Source organism: Pocillopora verrucosa, chromosome 5, assembly GCF_036669915.1.
Source record: "Pocillopora verrucosa isolate sample1 chromosome 5, ASM3666991v2, whole genome shotgun sequence".
NCBI classification, from domain to species: domain Eukaryota; kingdom Metazoa; phylum Cnidaria; class Anthozoa; order Scleractinia; family Pocilloporidae; genus Pocillopora; species Pocillopora verrucosa.
In genome coordinates this window covers 24362330-24386787 of record NC_089316.1, presented here as the reverse complement: position 1 = coordinate 24386787, position 24458 = coordinate 24362330, and the positions used below count along the sequence as shown (strand labels likewise).

Genomic DNA, 24458 nt, shown 5'->3' with positions numbered 1-24458 from the left:
CTGCTCGTATATGAGCAAGGATTATGATTTTAATGTAACTTTGTATTGAATAGAATGTATCAACAGAATTATTACTTGTTCCACCTTTTAAATCTCCTTGAAATCCAGGTTGACGTCGTCACCAATAAGTACAAATGGTGCCCAATGCCAAACCTCCTTAAACTTTTCAATTTTTCTCATACACTTCATGGCCTGATTAAGAGCTTCACTGGCCTTCTTGCCTTTGGCAAGTGCATCGTAGAAGAAACTCATGAACTCCAGGGTTCCCTCGTCGCCAATCGCCCACAAGGTAACCACAACAGATCTGGCACCGGCACCCAAAAGTGCACGCGCCATACCGACCACACCCTCGGCCATGACCTCCCCACGAGCAGTGTGACAGCAGCTAAGTACAACCAGACGTGCTCGCAACCCAGCTTCTATGACATCTTTCATCGTCAGTAGATAGTCTTTCTCTTGCGGCTGAGGGTTTTCTCTTGTGGCGTTTGGTGCCAGGATAACTTCTCCAGTTTCTATTTTGCCGTGCGCTGCTATGTGAACTAAGGCCACTGATGATATTCGTTTTAACACTTCCTCTTTTGTTGCCATTTCTCTAGTGAGAGGGGAGACATTGAGGATACGTCCGATCATCTCCACTTCTTTCCTTGCTCCTGGAAGTTGCACCAAAAGTGTTCCCTCATAGATGAGATGCTTGAAACATGGGTCGCCGACAAGCAATGCACCAGTCTTCATGTGAAAGTCAGCTGGACAATCATGAATTAGTTGCAAGGTCGTCAGAGAGGGAAGCACACGAATTCTGAAAGAATCACTTAAATATGATGAGTTCGACTCCTGCAATGCTGCATAGGGTACAAAGCAAAATGGCCCCTCAGGAACGAATGTGATCTCGTCGTTGCCTTTGATCAGGTCAGCAATAGGAGAAACGATGATGTCATGCAGCTTATTTAAAGCACTTGATTGGGAGTGCCTCACATCAACTCGGATCACATCATTGGCCATTTCCTCTTCTGTCGGCGAGTCTAGCGGAGGATTTTCGATGGTAACAGTATCTCTTGCGCCGATCTCCTTAAGAGCAGTGCCGTTCAGTAGCTGGATGAAAAATTTCAACTCATCCTCATACATGTATTTGTTTACGTGTACTTCTCTCATCTGGATATTATTTTCACTGAGGCAAACCCAGAGGTAAACGCATGGTCCATTAATAGCTATGAAAACTGTGCTCAGTGGAACCCACCTCAGAGAAATGCGGGATGCGCTGGGCGTTGAAGAATCTCCAGGCTGATATTTTGCGACCATCAGATCTCTCAGAGCTTGAGCACGTCCTTTCTCTGTGGCAAGTAGAGCCTTCACAACTTGACCTCGACTGACATTTATACGCCACAAACCTTTGTATGCTACTTGGTGCTGATTACAATAACAAATCTTCCACTGATCGTTGAGTTGAAGACTGGCCCTGATATCATCATACAATTCTACACTCGAATAATAACAGTCAAAGGCTCTCATAAGATTTCCTTCGCACTCAAAACTGCTTCCAAGGGAATAGAGTGAGCACGCCTCTGCGGTCTTATCTCCCACTTCTTCAGCAATTTCTAGAGTACGCTGATGAAACCTGATGGCTGTTTTGAAATCTCCTAGACTATGATAAGCGTTGCCGAGATTGCCATAACTTCTTCCCTCTCCGGCCTTGTCTCCCACTTCTTTAGCAATTTCTAGATCACGTTGATGGTACTCCATCGCTGTTTTGAACTGTCGTAGACCTTGATAAGCGTTACCGAGGCTGCCATAACTTCTTCCCTCTCCAGCCCTATCTCCTACTTCTTTAGCAATTTCTAGATGACATTGATGGTACTCGATGGCTGTTTTAAGCTTTCTTAGACTGTCATAAGCGTTGCCGAGATTGCCATAACTTGCTCCCTCTCCGGCCTTGTCTCCCACTTCTTTAGCAATTTCTAGATCACGTTGATGGTACTTGATGGCTGTTTTGAACTCTCCTAGACTGTGATAAGCGTTGCCGAGATTGCCATAACTTGCTCCCTCTCCGGCCTTGTTTCCCACTTCTTTAGCAATTTCTAGATGACGTTGATGGTACTTGATGGCTGTTTTGAACTCTCCTAGACTGCGATAAGCGTTGCCGAGATTGCCATAACTTGCTCCCTCTCCGGCCTTGTCTCCCACTTCTTTAGTAATTTCTAGATGACGTTGATGGTACTTGATGGCTGTTTTGATCTCTCCTAGACTGTGATAAGCGTTGCCGAGATTGGCATAACTTGCTCCCTCTCCGGCCTTGTCTCCCACTTCTTTAGCAATTTCTAGATCACGTTGATGGTACTTGATGGCTGTTTTGAACTCTCCGAGACTGTGATAAGCGTTGCCGAGATTGGCATAACTTGCTCCCTCTCCGGCCTTGTCTCCCACTTCTTTAGCAATTTCTAGATCACGTTGATGGTACTTGATGGCTGTTTTGAACTCTCCTAGACGTCGATAAGCGTTGCCGAGATTGCCATAACTTCTTCCCTCTCCGGCCTTGTCTCCCACTTCTTTAGCAATTTCTAGATGACGTTGATGGTACTTGATGGTTGTTTTGAACTCTCCTAGACTGTCATAAGCGTTGCCGAGATTGCCATAACTTGCTCCCTCTCCGGCCTTGTCTCCCACTTCTTTAGCAATTTCTAGATGACGTTGATGGTACTTGATGGCTGTTTTGAACTCTCCTAGACTGTGATACGCGCTGCCGAGATTGCCATAACTTGCTCCCTCTCCGGCCTTGTCTCCCACTTCTTTAGCAATTTCTAGATCACGTTGATGGTACTTGATGGCTGTTTTGAACTCTCCTAGACGTCGATAAGCGTTGCCGAGATTGCCATAACTTGCTCCCTCTCCGGCCTTGTCTCCCACTTCTTTAGCAATTTCCAGATGACGTTGATGGTACTTGATGGCTGTTTTGAACTCTCCTAGACTGCAATAAGCGTTGCCGAGATTGGCATAACTTGCTCCCTCTCCGGCCTTGTCTCCCACTTCTTTAGCAATTTCTAGATGACGTTGATGGTACTTGATGGCTGTTTTGAACTCTCCTAGACCTTGATAAGTGTTGCCGAGATTGCCATAACTTGCTCCCTCTCCGGCCTTGTCTCCCACTTCTTTAGCAATTTCTAGATCACGTTGATGGTACTTGATGGCTGTTTTGAACTCTCCTAGACTGCGATAAGCGTTGCCGAGATTGCCATAACTTCTTCCCTCTCCGGCCTTGTCTCCCACTTCTTTAGCAATTTCTAGATGACGTTGATGGTACTTGATGGCTGTTTTGAACTCTCCTAGACTGTCATAAGCGTTGCCGAGATTGCCATAACTTGCTCCCTCTCCGGCCTTGTCTCCCACTTCTTTAGCAATTTCTAGATCACGTTGATGGTACTTGATGGCTGTTTTGAACTCTCCTAGACTGCGATAAGCGTTGCCGAGATTGCCATAACTTCTTCCCTCTCCGGCCTTGTCTCCCACTTCTTTAGCAATTTCTAGATGACGTTGATGGTACTTGATGGCTGTTTTGAACTCTCCTAGACTGTCATAAGCGTTGCCGAGATTGCCATAACTTGCTCCCTCTCCGGCCTTGTCTCCCACTTCTTTAGCAATTTCTAGATGACGTTGATGGTACTTGATGGCTGTTTTGAACTCTCCTAGACTGCGATACGCGCTGCCGAGATTGCCATAACTTGTTCCCTCTCCGGCCTTGTCTCCCACTTCTTTAGCAATTTCTAGATGACGTTGATGGTACTTGATGGCTGTTTTGAACTCTCCTAGACGTCGATAAGCGTTGCCGAGATTGCCATAACTTGCTCCCTCTCCGGCCATGTCTCCCACTTCTTTAGCAATTTCTAGATGACGTTGATGGTACTTGATGGCTGTTTTGATCTCTCCGAGACGGTGATAAGCGTTGCCGAGATTGGCATAACTTGCTCCCTCTCCGGCCTTGTCTCCCACTTCTTTAGCAATTTCTAGATGACGTTGATGGTACTTGATGGCTGTTTTGAACTCTCCTAGACGTCGATAAGCGTTGCCGAGATTGCCATAACTTGCTCCCTCTCCGGCCTTGTCTCCCACTTCTTTAACAATTTCTAGGTGACGTTGATAGCACTTGATGGCTGTTTTGAACTCTCCTAGGCTGTCATAAGCGTTGCCGAGATTTCCATAACCTGCTCCCTCCCTGGCCTTGTCTCCCACCTCTTGAGCAATATCTAGACATTGTTGATGGTACTTGATGGCTGTTTTGAACTCTCCTAGACCTTGATAAGCGTTGCCGAGATTGCCATAACTTCTTCCCTCTCCGGCCTTGTCTCCTACTTCTTGAGCAATTTCTAAACATTGTTGATGGTACTCGATTGCTGTGTTGAACTGCCCAACATTATGGTAAGTACATCCGAGACTGGCATAAGTGTTTGCTTTGACTTTTAGTTCAGCATTCGATTTCCTTATTAGTTGAAGCAGAAGTTCGTGATTGTTTTCAATCTTAAAACGTGTCAAGGGTAGCTAAATCATGTGCGGATTTGCGAAAATGCAATGGAAATGTGTGTTTTAATAATAATGAGGGTATTGGATAAACTGTAAAATTGGAATGAAAATTCGAGCGTGGATTTCTTGAAGAGATTTGATTTCAAGTTATTCGAGATTGTTAACTAGCTCTGAAGCGCAGTTATTAGTTTAAATTCGATCGTCGTGGTGATGCTCGTCTCAAGACAAAAATGAGGGGTATTTTACAGAAACTCTGGATTAGTTAATATGGCCTCTTATTTTAAGTAAAGTTTCGTGGAATAATCGAAAGAACTCGTTAATAATATTTCAGCTTCTTTAAACTGCTCAGTGCAGTATAAGAGAACATCGCTTGCATTATGTGTAGAAGAATCTGCCTGGAACGTATTGATTTTTCTTGAAATATTATTCGCATTGCATCTCGTATCACGTTTGAAACATTCGTTAAAGGATACTGCCAATCCCATATGCGACCAGCTCCTTGCTTCTTTATACCAGCAAAGTTCGACACAAGCTCTGGCTCCTGAAAAGGAGAGAATAATTGGTGGTGCAAGTTAATTTATCACTGTTAAGGTATAAACGTATTGATAAAATGGACTTAATTTCCCAGTTAGCTGGGAACAAAAATTGTAATAATGAAGGAAATTTGAACTTGTAGGAAAACTGAAAATGAACAATAAGGAGCTAATGCAAAGCGGCTACCAATTAAGCTTCAATTGATGATGATAACGATGAATTTATCTCGCGCATTTTTCACTTCAATATGCACTTCAGCGCTTTTCAGCACTTTTCGGGAGTTTTCGGGCAGACTGCATTGAGCAGTTAACTTTTGAAAGGGAATTTTTCAGGTGCCTCCTGCCCGGGTTCGTCCCCTGCTAAGAGTGACTGAGAAGATGCAGGAAACGGGGCTTACGGGTTTCCACCCATATCCGGGACAAGAATATTAAACCATTTGAAGATGTCACAGCTTAGGCGGCAGCACATTGTCCTCAGATGTTTTAAGACTCAGGGTGATGGTCCAGTCTAGGGCTTGAACCCTCGACCCTTGGCGCTCTACAACGTGAACTAACCAGGCAGCGGTATTTCAGAGTTTATTGACGTTTTCTTATTCTTTTTACCCACATCACAGACGTTGACACACCAGATACAATTGACACTTGGAGTGCAGCTACTTGCCACAAACCACACAATCCTCTTTTGACGAAATCAAAGAACAGAATGTTGATGGCTTATGCCTGAAAAAACCCACCTTTCTTAATAGCCTTGATTAAAGTGGGTTCCAATTGAACGGCAACTGTTGCATCATCGAGACATTCCATATTGTTTGCTATGAGATTCCGAAAAGAAGGTTTAAAAAAGTGGTAATCACACGCAATTGCAACAAAGAAGCCTTAAAAATTACAATTGCTTAAAATGCAACGAGGATCATTTCTTTGCTTAATTTTCATCCGCTACAGGGCGATTTGTGTTTTTACGCTACTTTTCTGCAGTTGCTCAATTTTTTTCTTTTCTTGATGCAGATTGTGTATTCCGTTATCTTGTAACGCTGCACGACAGATTTATATGTTTACATGTGAAATTCTTACCCAAACGGAAATGAGCTGTTGCCCTGTTGCTATAAAGCTTGGCGTTAAGCCGTATATCTTTGCATTTCACTTGAAGTCCTTCCGTGTAGGAGTTTATCGCCTTATTAGCTTCTCCTTGTCTGTATTCTTTGTTACCTTCCTCGAGACATACTTTCGCTATCCCTGAGAGCACACAGTTTTGGTGTTAATGATATAGTAATGAGTGATACGACTTCATACTACAACTTTATACTTCCAAACGAACTTTTAGGTTAAAGGAGCGTAGAGCTACGAAAAACAAAAGATCAGAATAGTTTAATATCGGTACATTTTGTTTGTGTGCAAGCTGTCGAGAGTCTGGGCTGAAGCTTGGCTATTAGCATTTCAAGTTTATCGGTTTACATTTAGGTCGAGAGGCTTTCACAAACCCCTTTTACACCTGGCTTACGTTTTCCAAAATATCACAAGTTTCACCAGGAGATCCTATTTCAGCTCAATTTCTTTTACAATCGCCCTTCAGGAGAGTTTATCTGTGCAATTTGTTTGCTTTAAAATATGCAAGCTATTTGGAGTTTTAGCTGTAGCTTCGGTTATAACCAGATCAAGTCTGTTCGGTTTACACTTAAGTCGAGAGGGTTTCCAAAGTTCTTTTTACACCTGCGTTACACGTTCCAAAATATCAAGTTAAAATATAAAATCCCATGAGTTACTGAGAAAAAATGCATAAAGCAAAGCAAAGCCAGGAGCGGAAAAGGCTGAAATTTTTTAATATTCTGATAACAAAAGAAACATTGTGCTGAGAGTGACAAGAGTTCGTGGTTTGCCCATCCTTCAGAAAAGAGCGCCGGAAAACATGTCTTTTGTTTTTGCTGTTTTTTGATTGGGAAAGTACCACTTTCCCACGAAGTGCCATTTTGCCTGTTATAAAAGTCAGGGGTTCTACATTTTGTTGGCTGGTGGTTTACAGCGTGGGCCTGGTATTGACATAACTGTTTAAAGAGGCGTGAAATATTTAGAAGACCAAAACAGGCCATACGGCCGAGACAAAATGCCTCCTCTTCTCTGTAGAATTCTTAAATTGCGTAAAATTTCTGCCAAACATGTATTGAACAGTAAAGGACAGGAAGGTGTTAGCGCAAATACTTTCCTTTTGGCGGCCTCAAGAAGTTTCCCGTGTGCAAATTTTTCAAAACTCGACTTTGACAGGTCTACGGGTACCAACAGCTCCCTCTTACCGAAAATGACTCTTATACAAAAAATGACAAAATTTAGAATAAAGGATAATACTTTTTCCGCGCAAATATCGTTCCATTTAGGTGTAAATTTTAGATAAATAGTTAATCTCCAAAACATTGTGCGTTGATTTACAAATAAGCACTTCTAAAACTCAGAATTCTGAGTTTTACGAAGCCTAGTAGGCCAATTTTGGCCCATTCTTTAACTTAAGGCTCTTCAAAGCTAAGTCGCCTTCAAATTTGTCGTTTTATTGCTTAGAATAATTAATGATGTCTATGCATTTTACCTGATCGGATCGAGCAGTAAATTGTTTTTTTCCTTTGGTTTTTCATTTTACTGGTAAAAGAGTCAGAATTTGAAGGAACAATCCTTTGCTGTTTCAAAAACTTATTCACAGAACATACGCAAATTTTGATGTAAATGTGACAAAAAATTTACTGGGGCGTCTTTTAAACAATCTTATTTCACAAGGTTTTCTCACCTCTTAAAGGGTCATTATATACATCCAGTTCAGCGTCGCTTGACGTAACTTGACTTTCTTCTGTCGCTGAAATTACCGAGAAGATATTTCAACTTTGTTAGTGATCACAACTATGTGCAATTACAACTAGCGTTCTAATACGGGCGTATTTAGTGGATTCCTTAAAACCTTCGAGTCGAATTGATCCAAAAAATTGTGCACCAGAATTAAGATATACTTAATTAACAAACAGTACAAAATCACCACAACAAAGTCTTTCCCTGTTGCTTTTTCTCACCTGTGGCTGGAAACTCATTTTTCACCTCCAGTTCTTCTCCCGTTGTTGGGAGGTTGCTTTCTGCCATAGCTAGAAATAAAATTGAATCGATTGTACTGCGCTACATTGTTTAAAATCAAAAGAGGAGACTCAGATGAAAGTAACCTAGAGAAAATATTTTATACTTAATCATAGAGGATGAATGAGAATCTCAAAGTTTCCTCCGTCACGCTATTGTGATTGCGTGACAGTCAAGTTCTGCGGGTTGTGTCATGTTTGTTTTTTCAATTGTCTGTTTGTTAGTTTGTTTTCGTAGTCTCATTTGTTGAAACGTCGTTCAAGGCTGTCCCTTATCAAAAAGCGTGAGTTGCAATAAACAATCTAGTTGTACCCGGTAGGCATGGATAAGCATGGATCAAAAATTATGCAACAAACGAAACCGAAACAACTATGAGGGTTTGCGTTACCGTCACGAATTCTACCAACAGCCCGCGAGCCCATTGCGTGAAGAAACACGTTTATCGACCCTGTTCTTCTACAAAGTGCATGTGTAAAATGTCCCTCAAAGCTATCGAAAAATTTGCTAGACAAAGTCTTTTTTTTTTTATTAACAGAATTATAAGTTCTGGTCAATAAACTCCTTCATTAATAATTTTATGAAGGAACCAGGAAATTTAGAATAACTGGAAGAGCTGGTCCCTCTCCAAATTATGTTGGGGAAGTACTCGATTTTTTCATTTCGAATTCAGAAAAGGCGCTGAATACGAGGTTATTTTGAGGGACTGGAGAAGATGGCACTGGAAAGTGTCCTTTTCAACAAAACTCTTGTTATCAAGAAACTTCATCCACAACAAATTGAAAGCCAAGCTCAACACAAAGACTCCTGCATAGTTTAATCTTGTAAAACGAAAGAGAATCTTTTGCGATATTATAGCGGATGTGAAATCTGGAACATTTCCCTAAAGCTGCTGAGGTGGTCTTGCCATACAGAACAAGCTTCTGCTCCACTATCAGCATTTACTGAGCTCACAGTTTTATCTTCCAGCGCACTATGTAAACAAGCAAACAATGTGTCCATTTAGTCCGTCATCGCGCGTAAAGGTATATCTACTAAAACCGAACTCTGACAGATAACCACTCAGAAATGATACTACTAACTCCCTTGTAGATACGTAGTTCGAACATTTTAAGACAAAAATTTATTCATCGTCGACGATTACCGTGTCAAGTTTTGCGAGGAGGTGGATTGATGTTCCAAAGCGTTTAAAAGACCAGAATAATTAATCGTGTCGTTGACGGGGTTTAGTTTTCATACGTGATCAAGAAATCTTAATCATCGTGGTTCTGGGGTTAAAATTTTCACTTCTGTTGACACGTCTTCCCAATTCCTCTCCTATTTATACGTTAAGGTGGGACCCGTGAGCGAGCAGGAAAGCTGTGCTCTGATCGGCTACTCAAGAATGTGAAATGTGTTTTCTTTCGATTCCCACTTTGATTCCCCACAGAAGGAAATAAAGAAATGCTTGTAGTCTGTTGAATACCTCGTATAATTTCGTAACTACACAGTATATTTTTGTCCTATGAATAAAAGCTTTTGCAGCATTTTTGTCTAAAACAGAGGTCACAGACTCGACCTTAACAAAATAAAATCACAACGAAACTCCCAGATTCATTTGGCAATTCCAATGATGGTGCATGAATATATTTAGTTATCGTGTGATACATTCTTTGATACGTTGCTGACGAAGCCTTGGTCTCGGTCCCGGCTAAAAATGTAGTGATGGAAATTGGCCGATGTACAGCCTTTTTTAAGCTCACACTTATCTAGTAATACAATGAAGAAATGTAAAATGGTTTCTGTGTTTACATAGCCTGATGTAAACACGCGGGAGGTTGGGAGAACACGAGATAAGCGTAGGAAACCCCGACGCGAAGCGGCAGGCTATGTAAACACGGAAACCATTTTACATTTCTTTTATAAAATAACTAATGAAAGAGGAACGAAAACCGTGTTTACATACGCTCATGTAAAATGGTTTTATTGCCAATCAAAGCCCGCGTACTGTTTGAATTATTTTATAAACGCATGTATGAGGTATTAGATAACCGCGCGTGGATACAAATTTTACCATCGAGTGTTCATGAAATCTATTAACTCCTTCAAACAGATAATTCAATTCCAGCAGATAAATTCGTATCGATAGGCCGACATGTATCATCCATTTTATTCAAAAGATATTGGTTGAAAATTTGAATCACATACAATTTTTTAAATAGGAGCATCGATTACAGAGATCCGCTGCACCGAAACTCAGCTCGCCGAAAAATCAATTCAATTCCGGATATTGTAATACAACAATTTCTCCTTACAAGAACTATTTCCTTTAAGAAAGAATTGAATTCAGCTTCAGGTAAAAAATACAATTGGAAAAAAAACAGCCCACATGGAAGGTAAAACTTTCATGTTGATAAATCCGATTGTAATGACGACATTGGTACCTAGATATGTGAAGATATAAATGGTACATTTACAGCGTGCGGTGGAGATGTCACGTTTTGGAAACTGAAAAAATTCTGGTATTTCACCGACAACCATATTACCGTTATTATTACTATATATCGCGAATGTTACCATATCAAAAGAAACGCAGGGATTGCGTAATTTTTTTTCAACCTCGAGCTTTGTTACAAACTTACAAAGAGATATTTGCTGATTTTGATATTGACGAGAGCTCTAATTACATACGTCACGTTATCTAGCTTTGTCACATGCTCATCACGCGCTTCTGCCGCATAATCATCACGCACAGTTAAACCTTTAACTCCCGTGATCGAATTGTTAATTCTCCCCTCTAGCTGCTACATGTTTCATTTCAAAGTAGATACGGAAATTTGGTGTTAGTTCAAAGATAACGACTGAATTCTACCTGATAAAACTTTGAGTATTCTCATTGCCTGTTTGCTGGATAATATATTGATATTACAGGGATAAGTTACAAGTCATATCACTTCTAGGAGTTTAAGGCTTCAGAAAACCAGTCAAATGAGAGAAACCATTGAAATATCTTCACACCTGATAACAATAAACCGGGAAATTCGACTGAAATTAAACTTGATTGTTTTCAGCCGCAAGAAAAATAAGATTGCGATCTTTCATTATAAATAACATGAGCTCTACAGCTCTAATCAGTTGCAGAATGAAAATTGATTTGTACCTGTTAAACTGTTATCCTCTGAATCCTTCTATTCTCCAGACGGTGTCATTTGTTAATTCTACATGCCTGAAAATATCAAAATAATATTTTGCTTTACAACAATTCGATGAATAAATGAAGGTAACATATTTACGAGTTTGAAAAATGTAACCTCATCTAATGCCCAGTATTGTGCTTGTATTTTTGTCTGTTTGTTTTTTTTTATTCTTTTTATGATTATTATTTGTTTACATGTTTCTCCATGGCGATTAATTATTCCTGTGATTTAAATCAAGCTCTTTCTCTTTCAGTGCAAAACACTCGCAATCTGCAAAACCCCTTTTCTTCTCTGAGCAGGACATGTTACACCCTGCCATAACTGAATCGATAAGGATGAATTTACACCGTGAGTTATCTTGTACCTATGCAATTTCTCTTCAAGTGATCAACTCAATATATCCCTCGTTCAATATGATACACATTTGTTTTTGGTCATCTTCCCATTAGCGTTACAGTTCTCTCAAATTTTCATCTTCCGCTCTCACCGTGACAACTTCAAAAAGTTTCTAAAAATAATAACGGTAAGCTTTTTTCTTGTAAATAACTCCCGCCAATTGCGCCCTAAATATTTTTGCAGTCAAAAGCGTAGGTGTCCGGTGTAATCACTAGAGGGAGATACAAAGCTAAAGAAACCACATCAATAATATGTATTTTATATGTAAATTTTTTCCAATTTTCTTGTCTTTCGATTATAATATGCTACATATTTCTTCGTTATCTTTCCTCACCTGAAGGTTACTTGCAATAAATTTAATTCCAATAAAGTTCTTTTGCAAGAAAAATACTTGACTTCTCGTTGTATCTAGAGAAAAGCATAGTTAAATCGTTTCGCGTCTTGGAAAGAATTAAAGCGAATACCATAAGTACTCTTCTTAAAAAAAATATCCGAGGAAGATATTCAAAATTTTTTTAAATCTGTGTACTCCATGCATCTTTGTGTGCAGAAACCCTCTGTGTATCTTATAAGAATTTTATGAATAAATTGTTACTGAACCAGTTGTCTTTAAGTTGGAAGAGAAATCTGAGGCCGTAGCTCTCTGTCTCTTTGAGCTCTAGAATTGTCAGCCGAGTTTGGATGCAGTAAACGAGGTCATAAATAAATGTCTAACAGTTCGTACAGACAAGTGACGCACATGATACTGGAATCAGAAATGCCGCAGCTTCGTAAATCCCTCATGGGAAGATAAATAAGCTACCTCAAGGTCTGGTATGTTTATCTTCATGTCAGCATTGATATTTAATCGGTCGTTTAACCTGATCTGACGGATAGGGTTTTTCTTTTCGGTCGTCGGTTAAAAATGATTTTTTTCCTTTGTCACGCAAGAGCTTGAAATTTCATTATGTATTTGAAGACATGAAACTTTCGACAGTGATGATCTAAGCAGTATGCAGGATGATCCTTTATGTATCCATTGCATGTCATGGACCATTAACGAGAAATCTATAGCTATGTGTGAGAACTTCAGATCGTAAAATCCGATGGTCTAAGATTCGATCCTGCGTTCGTGACGAGTACATAAGATCGATATTTTTTCATTATTTTGTCTCATGTTTCAAATTATTTCTATTTGTATCTTTAGTCAATATCCGTTTATCTCATTCACTGCATTCGGTCGCTATTAACTTATTCTGTCCTCACCTTAACTCCTGTGAATGTGATTTGCCGCAGAAGTGTGTAACAAAACGGTGCACTTGGTAACACGAGCAGTATTGAAGAAGCTGAATATGAGCTCATCGAACTCGAAACAGAAAATCGTGTCATTGCTTATTTCGTGATCCATGATTCTATTTTGTAGCGATGCTGTTTCACTATTTATACGCCAAGTTTGGACAGGACCTCATATTACATTTTTTAACTTTTCATTTTCATTAATTCGGAGTGTAGCACAATGATATAAACATGCAATTTTTTTTAGTATACTTATTTTTTGCTGATGTGATGGTCCTTAAACCATCGCCTGCTTAGGTTGATCGAAGGGCGCTGGACTGCCATACGAGAGGTCTTGACAGGTATTTAGCCAACAGCTAGACGACATTTGCATTACAACTCAATTTAAGGTCTTATGTAAAATATCTGTAGATTAAGGTTAGGTTCATCCACTGAACCCTTTTACTTCAAACAGCTCACTAGTACTTCTTACTGTCTGCCATAAAATTTTTATGATTTGGATAATTTGGTATTGGATCAACTAATTATCCCCAGATTGATATTTTTCTATATTCTCATTACTTGTCTGATTGATATTGTATTGATATTGTAAGGAGAAATCCTGTCTTGGTCACTCATGTGAGATAAAGGGTTAGAGGTAAAGTCAGCACAAGAGCCACAGGTCTAACCTTGCCTATGCTTACTTAATTTCAGTAGCATCAGGTGACTAGGAGAATTGCTACTCCCCCCCCCCCCCTAGAAAGGTCCCCCTATCTGGTTACAACCCAAACTTTTTCATCTGCTTTCTCTAACAGTTTGCCTGAACCGTTTGCATACTTGCCTGACGAGAAGTTACATGTACACGTATTTGATGGAAAAGCATCTTGACAATCAATGTGTACTCACATTTAGAGGCTGGTTTCTTTCTGTTCTTTTCCCAGTCTCTCAGCCCAGTTCATCAGCTTTCTCATGTTGCTCTTATCACCATGCTGACCAATAATCTGCTTCACTGCCCAAGGCTGATATTTGTCTACCCATAACAGACTTGGTTCTTCTGCACAAAAAAAAATTACCTTTACTGTTAAAATCTTGTGTAGATTAAAAAAATAAAGCAATAAAAAACAAGAAAACTGTACTTTCTTGTAACTCAATTTAAGTAACACAAACAAGTCTACAGGTGGAAGTACAGTAAAATGATCCAACAGATGAACCTAAAGGTGGAATTTAGAGTGGTGGTAAAACTGACGTGTGGGTGACTGGACAGAGGAGAACAAGGAGAATAAGTGACAGATAGAAAGACAGTGATTGGAAGAATGAACATACACAAAAGAGCAGACAGACAGACAGACAGACAGACAGACAGACAGACAGACAGACAGACTGAGTGACACTGTAAATTAAGTATAATTTATGGAAGAAGGGAAATGAGGATTAACAAATTATGGGATCAGTTGCACAAAAAAAACAACTACAAAAACAACAACAACAAAGAAACCACAGGTTTCTTGCCAAGTAATGTTTAGCTATTCAAGGAAGGAAATAAAACCTTAAACCAGTTAAGGGTCTCTTAACAAAGAAACATTTAACAAACTCCACAGTATAAGTTTATGCTCATAGGAAAAAAAAACCTCTTTTAGAGGCCAACAACAAAAAGAAAATGATAAATTTCCACCATGGTAAATTTCTCAGTTCTTGTTAGTTTTCTATACAGACTTACAAATCATCAATGAATTGTGTTAATTTATGCAAATTTGTGGCAAGTTTCCTAGGTGTATTTACAGTAAGCTGCACACGGATTTGTTATAAAAATTTAGGGAAAAGGTGCAGTGTATATGCTTATGTTCACAGTTCTTTTTTTTCCCTCTTTTGAGCTGTGCATTACAATGTACCTTGGAAAGTTTACTCTTCCAGGATCCTGTCCCACAACAACTTGACTCTTTTTCTTGCTCACTGATTGGGTAACTTTTCCACCATATCCTTGAATCAGATCTGCTGCCTCCTCTCTCTCAATACTTTCCAAGATTCCTGTAATAACAAATGTCAGTCCATTCAAACAGTTTTCTGCTTCCTAAATATTATATTATCAAGTGCATGCATAATTTAAGATATGCAGACAAATAATTAATTCTTCCCTTGAAGGCCTCTTAATACTGTCCAAACTGAAAAGTTATAAATGGTGAAAAATGAAAAAAAACTCTGTAGATACACCATAAACATTTCAGATCATTGATCAATTTTTCTAATTTCTTGCAATAATACCAATTCACAGTCAACTGAGCAGCAATGTGATGCAAAGAAAGAAAATCATCAGACAAGAGGATATCACTTGATTGAACACCATATTCTCAAAGATATTTTTATAACACATGTGTGACAGACAGTGAAGAGAATTGATTTAAATAATTATCTTGAAGGTGAAAGGACTTTTTCCTGTAAGGCAGCCCATGGTGTTGTTTCTGCCAGAACTATTCCTCAATTGTTCACTACTGGTACCCATTGATTTTGTGACATGGTATGTGTTCACTGTAGACCATCCTGATATAACTATCACAGATTGGCAGAGGGTTTTACAAGGGATGTGTGATTATGCCCAAAAATTAACATGTGATGCATGAATTTTATAGAAAGGCATGGTGAGGTTTGAAGCTTTCCCTATTCAATGCATGATGCATGAAATACTGTTAAAAATACACTGGATGCCTGAATTTTTCTTTACAAAAAAAATTGTGGGTGGAAAAAGTGTAGTTAGTTATTCACCTGTTTTCTCTTATTGGCAAATGTTTTCCTGAATTCCCTTTCAACTGGAGTAGAACCAAAGAAATCAAGTGCAGAAGTTGCTTTTTTCTCTTTAGGTTTGACTGGACTGAAGCAAGAATAACAATCCATGTGTTAAATATTTCAGTACCACAACAACATTGTATTAAATTCACCTTTGATGACACTGTCTTTATTATTTTGCTGTTGTTTTTTTGGTTTGTTTGTTTTTCATTTTCAACCCTGAACACATTAATATCAGTATGCACATTCTCTAAACTGTTCTCTATGTGTTTCTGAGGGTACTGACAAGGAGAATTTATTTAACAAACATGCAAGAGCTTAGTTGGTGATCATTTCCTTTATTCTTGTGCCCTTAACCTTGACACCTGTGTGTAACATGTGCCTATCCAAAAGTTAAAATTTTGGAGAAACCAGAAAAGCAAACACAATGCGCACTAAGTTTTAATAAATCATCTTTCCCTGAAAAGAAGCTACCTTACTTTAAAAAAAAAAGCAATCGACACACCTTAATGTTTGATTCAGGAGGGATATTGTAAAGAGAAATTAGATGCTAGTCATTCTTCGCAGTCAAAGGGTTAAATGTATTGGCATAAGAGCAGTGTCCTATGACAGATCTAACATTCCCAATGCTTGATGGAAGAAGGAAAAAACAAACAAACAAACAAACAGAGAAACAAAATTTGGCATGATATTTTTATAAGAAGCCAGATGCTACTCCAGAGCAATATCTTATGTTCTAAATGAACACCATGGTTTGAAATTTAGGTAGCAGTGTATCACATCACGCTGTTTCACCCTTATGTTTGTAATACTTTACTTAGAAACCACTAGCAATGGCATGTAAATAGAAGAGTTCAGTCCAGTCATCAGGAAATTACTGGCACATTGGTTACACCAGCTCGTGGAGAAAATAGTCTGAGTAAGGTGAAGTCTCAATGTTTCTTTATCAATCACCTTTCAAGTTAATCAACAATTTCATTTTCCCTTCAGTCTGAGTAAATGAAAGATTAACTAGTACTTGTCAAAATTTACAGAAGCGAAAGCTGCAGTTTGAACAAATTTGTAAGGAATGCTTAAGTCCTGGATATTTTGAACGTAAGGGAAATTTAGGTAGCAGTGTATCACATCACGCTGTTTAACCCTTAAACTCACAGATGTAATTAACATGATGTAACTTCTTCCTAAAATATCTAAACAATATTCAACAAAAGGGTAATGAAAAAAGTTATCTTGACCTAACAAAAAATTCCTATAACAAATGCACAAGGAAACGTCTAGAAACAAGTGGGGAGAATTAGCAAACAGATCTTGGGTCAGTTAAGAAATGAGACAAAATTGCTTCATTTAATGACCTTGTTTAAGATAAAAGAGGCAAAACACTGTAACTTATCAGCCTCACTCAGCTACCCTGACATACTCAGACAAACTATTGAAAATTACACCTACAAAGTTAGTTAACACACAGTACCATACCATTTCCCACATTCCAGCCCAGAAAGATACCTTGGATTAGATAATTATATGTAGTGGAATGAAACTCTTGGTTAAAACTTGTTGTAAAATTACCTACCATGTGCTAAATAAAAGATTCATGACAGATGAAATTTTACCATGTATGGCAATACATACCAATTTTGGCGAAATTCTGCCGCTGAGAACCAAAACGACTAACAAACTATTAGTAAAGTGATGTGTTCACATCACTCTCCTACATTGCGGGCCATCTTTGAAAATCTCTTGTACTTCAGTCAGCGGTCACCAACCTAGCTAGCTTCCAGACTCCTAATATTTCTCTTCCGCTAATTTTCTGAGAAAGATAAGGGGTCACAAGATGACCATAATCTAATTCAAATTCGCGGAACCACACGAAAGGAGCCGTCAGACGATGGAGGTTGAACCACGTGCAGTTGCCCCAATAGATTGCTTTGGAAAATGGCAAATAGATCCGCGGAGAACACTTCTCAGGGGTACGTACTCTGTTGTAGATGTCGATATTTCCATGAATGAATGCGCCCTAGATTCGCGCCCGCTCGTTCTGCGATTTGGGTTCTTTCGTTGCGCTGTCGTCTCCTCGAGGTATATCGTTTGTTTATTGAAAAATATTCAAATTCGCAGCATGAAATTTGCAAAATGTTATTTGAAGTTTTATACGCTGTTATTCAAAAACAATTTCATGTAATATAAAATGACTCTATAGAATAAAAAAAAACTACGTATAAAAGTTCTAGCGATTGGACTTGAATGGAATGAATGTGGTCGTGCACATTTTCCCAAACTTAAAATTACACTGGTTTCCAAATTGTGTTTGCTAGAGTGGTAGCAGATGATAGTGTTTATGCGCAGAGTTGGATACAACTGAGTCTAAGAGTTAACGTTTGTAACACTGTTCTTTGCGTCTGTCTTTCAAAGATCTGATGTCATACAATGCATTTAGTCTCTATTGTAAAACTGGACTCGACCATATCTCCGGAATTTTCTAGGGCTTACTGCGATTTGATAAACGAGACGAAACGAACTGAAAATATGAACATCTCCGTGGTGTTCTTTGCTGAATCTTCACTATGTTCGCGCAGAGATCAAATCCTCTTCTGTATTTGTGAGCTCGTAGTCGATGAATAATTCGATTGCGTGACATGACACCTTCCTTAAAAAATATCGCGTGACTAAAGTTGTTTTGCAGCATGTTTCTGATTATGATGATGAAAAAAGTTTTCGTTGAGGTTTCAATAATAATAATGGTTGTTGTGTTATCATTTGTGTGATTTATGGACTGAACTGACCGATTCATCCCCTTATTCCGTAAGGGGGGCATTGGGATTTTTCGATATTTTTTTAAGATCGGTTTTTGTGCCAAAGAATTTTGGTTTTTCGGATTGGGTATTCATTATGGATTTTCCGTCCTTTAGCATATGGTTTTCGGTTTTCGTCATAAATACTTGTCTTATGGGCTTCGGATTTGGTTTCCAATGTGGTTTTGTGTATGCTCCACTTGTCAACACTGTATCGGATCGATCAGGGTTTTGAAAACTGAGATGTGAACACTTAAAGATTTTGACGGTTTTGCATGAGGTTTTCGGTTTTGATCGAATCTTTTTGCGGTTTTGCGGTTGTGGATAATTTTTTTGACGGCTTAGAGGTTTCTAATAGACCCTCTCATTCTTCCGTACAGTGGAGTTCCACACGGGTTCTTGTTTTGCAAATTGAAAATCTCTCTTTGTAAAATTACAGATCATCATTTTCGTTCTGTTCTGTGTCTTAAATTACAGTAGGCCTCGTTCAGTTATTTCCTTTGAAATTGTATGTGGATTTTTTTTTTATAATTTTTTATTTGCTATTATTATTTTTCTGGAAATGAAGAGCAGTTGTCTTTCTCACTTCACACTTGAATTTGGTGTCTGTGCTAGGAAGCTTGTTCCTGCATTTGCCTGCACTGTCATCTATTAGCTTTGTAATTTTCCATTCCAGCGTGAATTTTCAATGTTCTGTAACACCTGTCTTTTGTTATTGTTATTATTTTGTTACAGCTTCTTCCAGCTGTAAGTGAAATACTGAGGTAACTTTCATCAGACAATGATGACAAAATCGTTTACATGTAGTAATAATTTGATTTAGCACCCTTCTTCTAATAAGCACCCCTCTGGAATAAGTGCCCCCCTCCCCCCTGTTTCATGTCAGAAACTTAGACAGGTGATGATGTTTTGCTAAAACTTCACTTGTAATTTCATGCTTGCACAACTGATAATTTTATTACATGTATTGTTATTATTTTTAAGCTAGTCATTATTTTTATACTGGCCTTTGTCAAGCAAAGGGTCAAATCTGGACTTCAAAACTGCAATGGATATCCTGGTTTGCTGATGTGAGTACAGAATTGATTAATAGAGCAAAAAGGTCAAGGCTTATATTGAAGGTCAGCAACATATAGTCTGATCATTGTGTACTTTTAAGTAGTTGTACCTAAGTCTAAGTGACACCTAGCTACTTGTAATACTAGGCAAGGGGATGTGCTGCTGGTTTGGGTGGCATTTTCATGATTTACTTAGCTATAATGGGGTTACATTTTCAATAGAGTTACTAGAGTGGGGACTAACATATTTTCATTATTTGGAAAATTTTCATACATCAAAATAAGGATTTACAAACAGGAAGATTCAAACTAGATTGATATGTATCAGAATATTAATGCACTGAAGATGAAAAGTAAAGTGTTCTAAATTCACATAAACAAATGTGTCGCTTCATTTTAGGATCATGACCTACTTAAAAGACTTTGTAGTATAGCTAGATAGATGCATCTATAAACAGAAATTGACTAAGTTGGGATCACAAGTATTACATTTCTGGTAAAGTGACTCACTTAGCAGATGGGGTGTACAGTTGGCCACAGAATAGACTATAATAGGGCAGGTATTCCGAGAGGCCAGCAGCACATGGGTAGATGGGATCACAAAAGTAACACTTTCCACTTCATTGACCAAAAAACTCCCCCACCCCTAATCTACCAGGAAATTGTGCCATTTCAGTCAGAATATAAACACAGTGCAATAATATGAGGCATTCCCTTATTGAATGGGTTTAATGGGAGTGTATTTTTAAGTGAGCTATTTGGGTGCCCATGTTTTACTAATGTTTGTGTGGTTTCCTTTCAGACCAATTGATTTTTTTAAGTGGTTTTGGCAACAGATTCACCATGGCTGTTATGTTTAGAGCCACTTCCAGCACATGCCTGAATATGTTTTTACAACTAAAAAATGGAATTTCTCAGATGCCTAACCCAGCTGGATGGGTGCAGGGTAAGTGGTCATACCATAGCAGCCTAATTTTGAATAAATTGAGTGTTTGTTTGTTTTGTTTGTTTTGTTTTGTTTTTTCTCTCACTGTTAAAATCATTTTAAAGAGTATAGTAGCTATAGGTTAACTCAGTTTCCATGGGTCAGTATTATTTTATGAACAAATTTTAATATAGTTATTAAATGGAATTTAACATACAGTTTAAATGACTAAGAGCAAATACATGCATGGTCAGTAGCGTTTTCAGACATTTGGTTTATGTCTTAGCCAGCTGTTAGCATCCGTGTAGTATTTGTTGCATTCTGCATAGTTTGCATCAGCACTGCTGTGTATGTTAGGGCCCTGGGGCTGTCCTCATCCAGCAGTATACCTTATCAGTGTATGTGTTGGTTTACCGTGTGCCCGTGTTGTGTTTGCCGTTCTGTAGTGTGGGATTCTTGTCCTTGAGGATAGCAGTTCTCGGTGTTTCCTCCCCGCAACCCCAACTGTAGGGTTTGTTTTGCAGGGTCTATTTCAGCAAGCTGTCACTTTAGCATTGGGTAGGCCAGTTGTGTGTTCTAGCATCCTGGGGTGTGACTGTAGTTGCAGCTCCTGGGCCCCTTGGGCACCTAGCCTCCATTTGTGATGTGGGTGTGAACTTGATATTAAGTTATTTACTTGGAATATTTAGACAGGCTGGCTCAGTTTGGCTTTTAAAAGCAGGTGTAAACGTGGGCCCTATAAATGATAACAAGGCCACACTGGGGGCCACATTTGTTACTCTTTGTTGAAGTCTGTGAGTTGTTTTACTCTTTAACTCTCAAGATCTGATTATAAATTAATTCTCCCCTCTAGCTGCTGCACAATTGCATATTCATCAGTTATGAGAACTTTTCTGTTAGATCAAGAAAACATCTTCTACCTGAGAAGTCTGGGTATTCTCATCACCTGTTTGCAGGATAATGTAAGGATATTATAGGGAGAAGTTACCTGTTAATCATTTCTGGGAGTTAGGGGGTTAATTTCCCCTGCTTATAACCAGTACAGAGAAGATGTAGGAGAGTATGGGGCCTATGGTTTATCATCCTTAGCTGAGAAGACTAGAACATCTAACCATTTGCAGATGTTGTATCAAAGGCAGCATGTTCTTGTCAGTTATTTTAAGACCTGAGTGTTGCTGTGGTCTGGGGCTTGAACCCTCAGCTACCAACATAGCCATAACACCTTCACAATGTAGAAAGAAATCACAAGGACTCATCCAAACCAGTTGCTAGATACTTTAATCTGCACAATCATTCTTGGCAGCATATGGCACTTTGTGGCCTTTCCCTACATCTAGGCAGTTCAGAGGGCTGCATAACTCCAGAACAAAAATTATCTTTCAAATAGGCACTCTTAAGCCAGATGGTATCAATGAATGCTTTTCATTCAGCTAATATATTCTTGTTTTCCTGTCACCATATTCCCACCAATAACATAGCTCCATTTTCTGAATATAAATACACACACAACCCACAATTCCTCCAATTGCTCCGACGAAGGGCTATTGCACTCAAAATGTCAGCTTTCAAACCCTTTACTCTGGCCAATTTACATTATCAACTCAGTCAAAAATACTAAATTACCCTGTTATACTCTCCCACTGATGCAGCACCACATTTTCTTTAGAAATTTACCCCCTTTACCTGCACAGCAGTCCTGCACTCAAAACGAGCAAGCAGGAAAAAAATTCCTCTGTTTTAATTAGTTTTTCAGATTATTGTCACTGTTCTTGTATACGGGATCCTGTTCTACCCATTTTTTGCTGTCTGACAACTGACACCAGACTGGCTGGGTCCTTGCTGGGTTTTCTTTATGTTACAATCAGGTGAGCTAGCTATTACTTTGTTTATGAATACCAATTTGATCAGACTGTGAGTTTGTTTTTGAACTAGCAAATACAGTACCAATGGAAATTTATAGTTAAGAGTCTAGAGAATATGGATAACATCAACACACACTGAATACATCAGAACAACAAAATTGAATCAAAAGATACAGCAAAATATGGCTAAAGATATCAACCAAATCTTGACCTCAAAGGAAAGAAGAAAAACATTAAATAGCTCTAGAAAGGACAGAAAAAAGGAAAGCATTACGAGGAAAATAGCTTAACCGAAAACAATTCATAAAACGTGAAACCATGAGCTTTTCAAGCGCTCTTGATGGGGCATGAAATCGACTTTGAATTTCTTAGTTATCTGGCTGGCTGGCATGCATGTTCTTATTGGCATGGAGATTTGCATTGAGATCTCTTTTCTCTCTAGCCTACTTGAGGGGAGTTAAGAATTTACGTCACTAATGTTCAGGTACATTACTTACGTGAGGCAAGAATAAAGTATTAATGTTAAAAGTATCCCGACGATGGAGAGGCTCAGTCCCACGTAGGTGATAACTTTCAGAACTGTTTCGTCCTCCTCGGTGAGCTGTGTCAAAAAAGAAAAAGAAATTTAAAATAAAACATCGAGGTATTTAATTGAGCCCATAAAATTATAGAGTAAGGCAAAAATTATTTGATTACCTTTGTGCTACCGTCGTAGTCCAGTAAGACGGCGAAATGCGTCAAATGATTGCAGCTGCAAACTGTTTCTTCTGAGTTGCTTTTTGATGTAACTACATGGCATCCTTCCTCTGAAAAGCCTTCTGACCTGAAAAAAAGTAGGTCGACAAAGTGCACAAAATTGTTCATCGTTTTGGAAGAGGCGATGTTTGACAATTTTGCGCTAAGTTTTTCCTTCATTGTAGTCTTAGCTGCGAGAACATTTCAGTCAGACTTCCTCTCTCTAAAAACGCCAACATGTTGGCCTCCAGGGAACATCTTGCTAAGAACGTTCATTCATTCTCCTTCATACTTAAATCAATTTAAGAAGGAATAAATACTGAACAATAATATATTGCAGTTTTATTTTTACCTATTGCTGCTGCCACTCCAAAACATACAACGCTTCTCTGCTGTCAAGACCTGAAAATGGATTTTATCTTGTCAGGATAAATCATAACAACGCGTAACTACTAATTTTAATGTTACCTTAAGGTTTTTGAACTTAAGGATGACATTTTCTCCCAATTTATTCGGCTTGGGGTCCATAGTTATGGCCATTATCCTGGAGTTGATATACCTATGAAGAAATTATATTTGAAAATGAACCAAAACCAAGGAATCAACAAGCATATACTCTCGCTAGATTCAAGCGAATTTTTATTGAAGGTGAAATAGTCTGAAACAGGCAGGGAGACTTCCAACCTTAGTTGGAATTTTTGACAGTTTCTAAGGTCAGTTTAGTTGAACTTGGGTCTTACGTGTTTCTGCGTTGTGTGTTTTTGGGGAAAGGGACATACAATAAAATGAAAATAACATTACCTTTTGTTGGCTGTTTTATTCCTGATAGGTTGATCTGTCAGAAGTAGGTCATGCAGATCCTTGTACACAAAAGCCACCACCAATGATCCTTAAAACCCCCAAGAATCAACAAAAAATAAGTTATCAAAAAAAATAATAATAATAAACCACAAAATTAAAATTTTTATCATGACATTAGAAGGAAGGCAAATGATTCAAGAAAATAGACTATGTAAACTAATAAACCGCATTTTTTTGTCTAGAAGGGGGGGGGGGATGGGGAAGGGTAGGATAAAATTTACTTTATCTTTCCATAGGGTTCTGTGTGATATTCTTATCCTTCCTCATTGGCAACTAACAATCACTTTGATATGATTCCAACTAGTTCTAGGCAAGCAAATTGATATTCCGCTCGTTGATAAACTGGGCACTGTAAGTCAATGTCGCGAAAGACAATAGCATTCTAGGCGATACAAGACCGCCGAACGTCTAAGGCAATTGCGGAAGATTCGTTCAGAAAAAGTAGAATCCCCCACCGGATTTTTAGGTTGGTATGTTGCAGAGTCT

General features: G+C 38.7%; 2 protein-coding genes across 3 annotated transcripts in view; both read right to left on the bottom strand.

The window, feature by feature from the left end:
- Positions 1–24458, bottom strand: part of LOC136276919 (tetratricopeptide repeat protein 28-like) — a 133152-nt gene that overhangs the window by 1340 nt on the left and 107354 nt on the right. The window contains exons 1-13 of one of the 2 annotated variants that reach the window (XM_066166229.1): positions 17372–17615; positions 15722–15827; positions 14854–14989; positions 13871–14018; positions 12956–13055; positions 12045–12118; positions 11278–11343; positions 8084–8152; positions 7807–7872; positions 6111–6272; positions 5774–5851; positions 4980–5047; positions 85–4503 (exon numbers count right to left, since the gene is read on the bottom strand). In XM_066166229.1, coding sequence (XP_066022326.1) covers positions 88–4503; positions 4980–5047; positions 5774–5851; positions 6111–6272; positions 7807–7872; positions 8084–8150 — 4857 coding nt within the window. In that variant the 5' untranslated portion in view covers positions 8151–8152; positions 11278–11343; positions 12045–12118; ... (3 more) ...; positions 15722–15827; positions 17372–17615 and the 3' untranslated portion in view covers positions 85–87. Of the gene's footprint in view, positions 1–84; positions 4504–4979; positions 5048–5773; positions 5852–6110; positions 6273–7806; positions 7873–8083; positions 8153–11277; positions 11344–12044; positions 12119–12955; positions 13056–13870; positions 14019–14853; positions 14990–15721; positions 15828–17371; positions 17616–24458 lie in introns of those variants that run through there. The other variant, XM_066166230.1, reaches the window with a different exon arrangement.
- Positions 22840–23651, bottom strand: LOC136281115 (adhesion G-protein coupled receptor G5-like). Its single transcript, XM_066167321.1, has 4 exons — positions 23580–23651; positions 23464–23513; positions 23073–23199; positions 22840–22977 (listed from the first exon to the last, which is right to left on the bottom strand). The coding sequence occupies exons 1-4, from the start codon at positions 23649–23651 to the stop codon at positions 22870–22872; spliced, it is 357 nt and encodes a 118-aa protein (XP_066023418.1). The 3' UTR covers positions 22840–22869.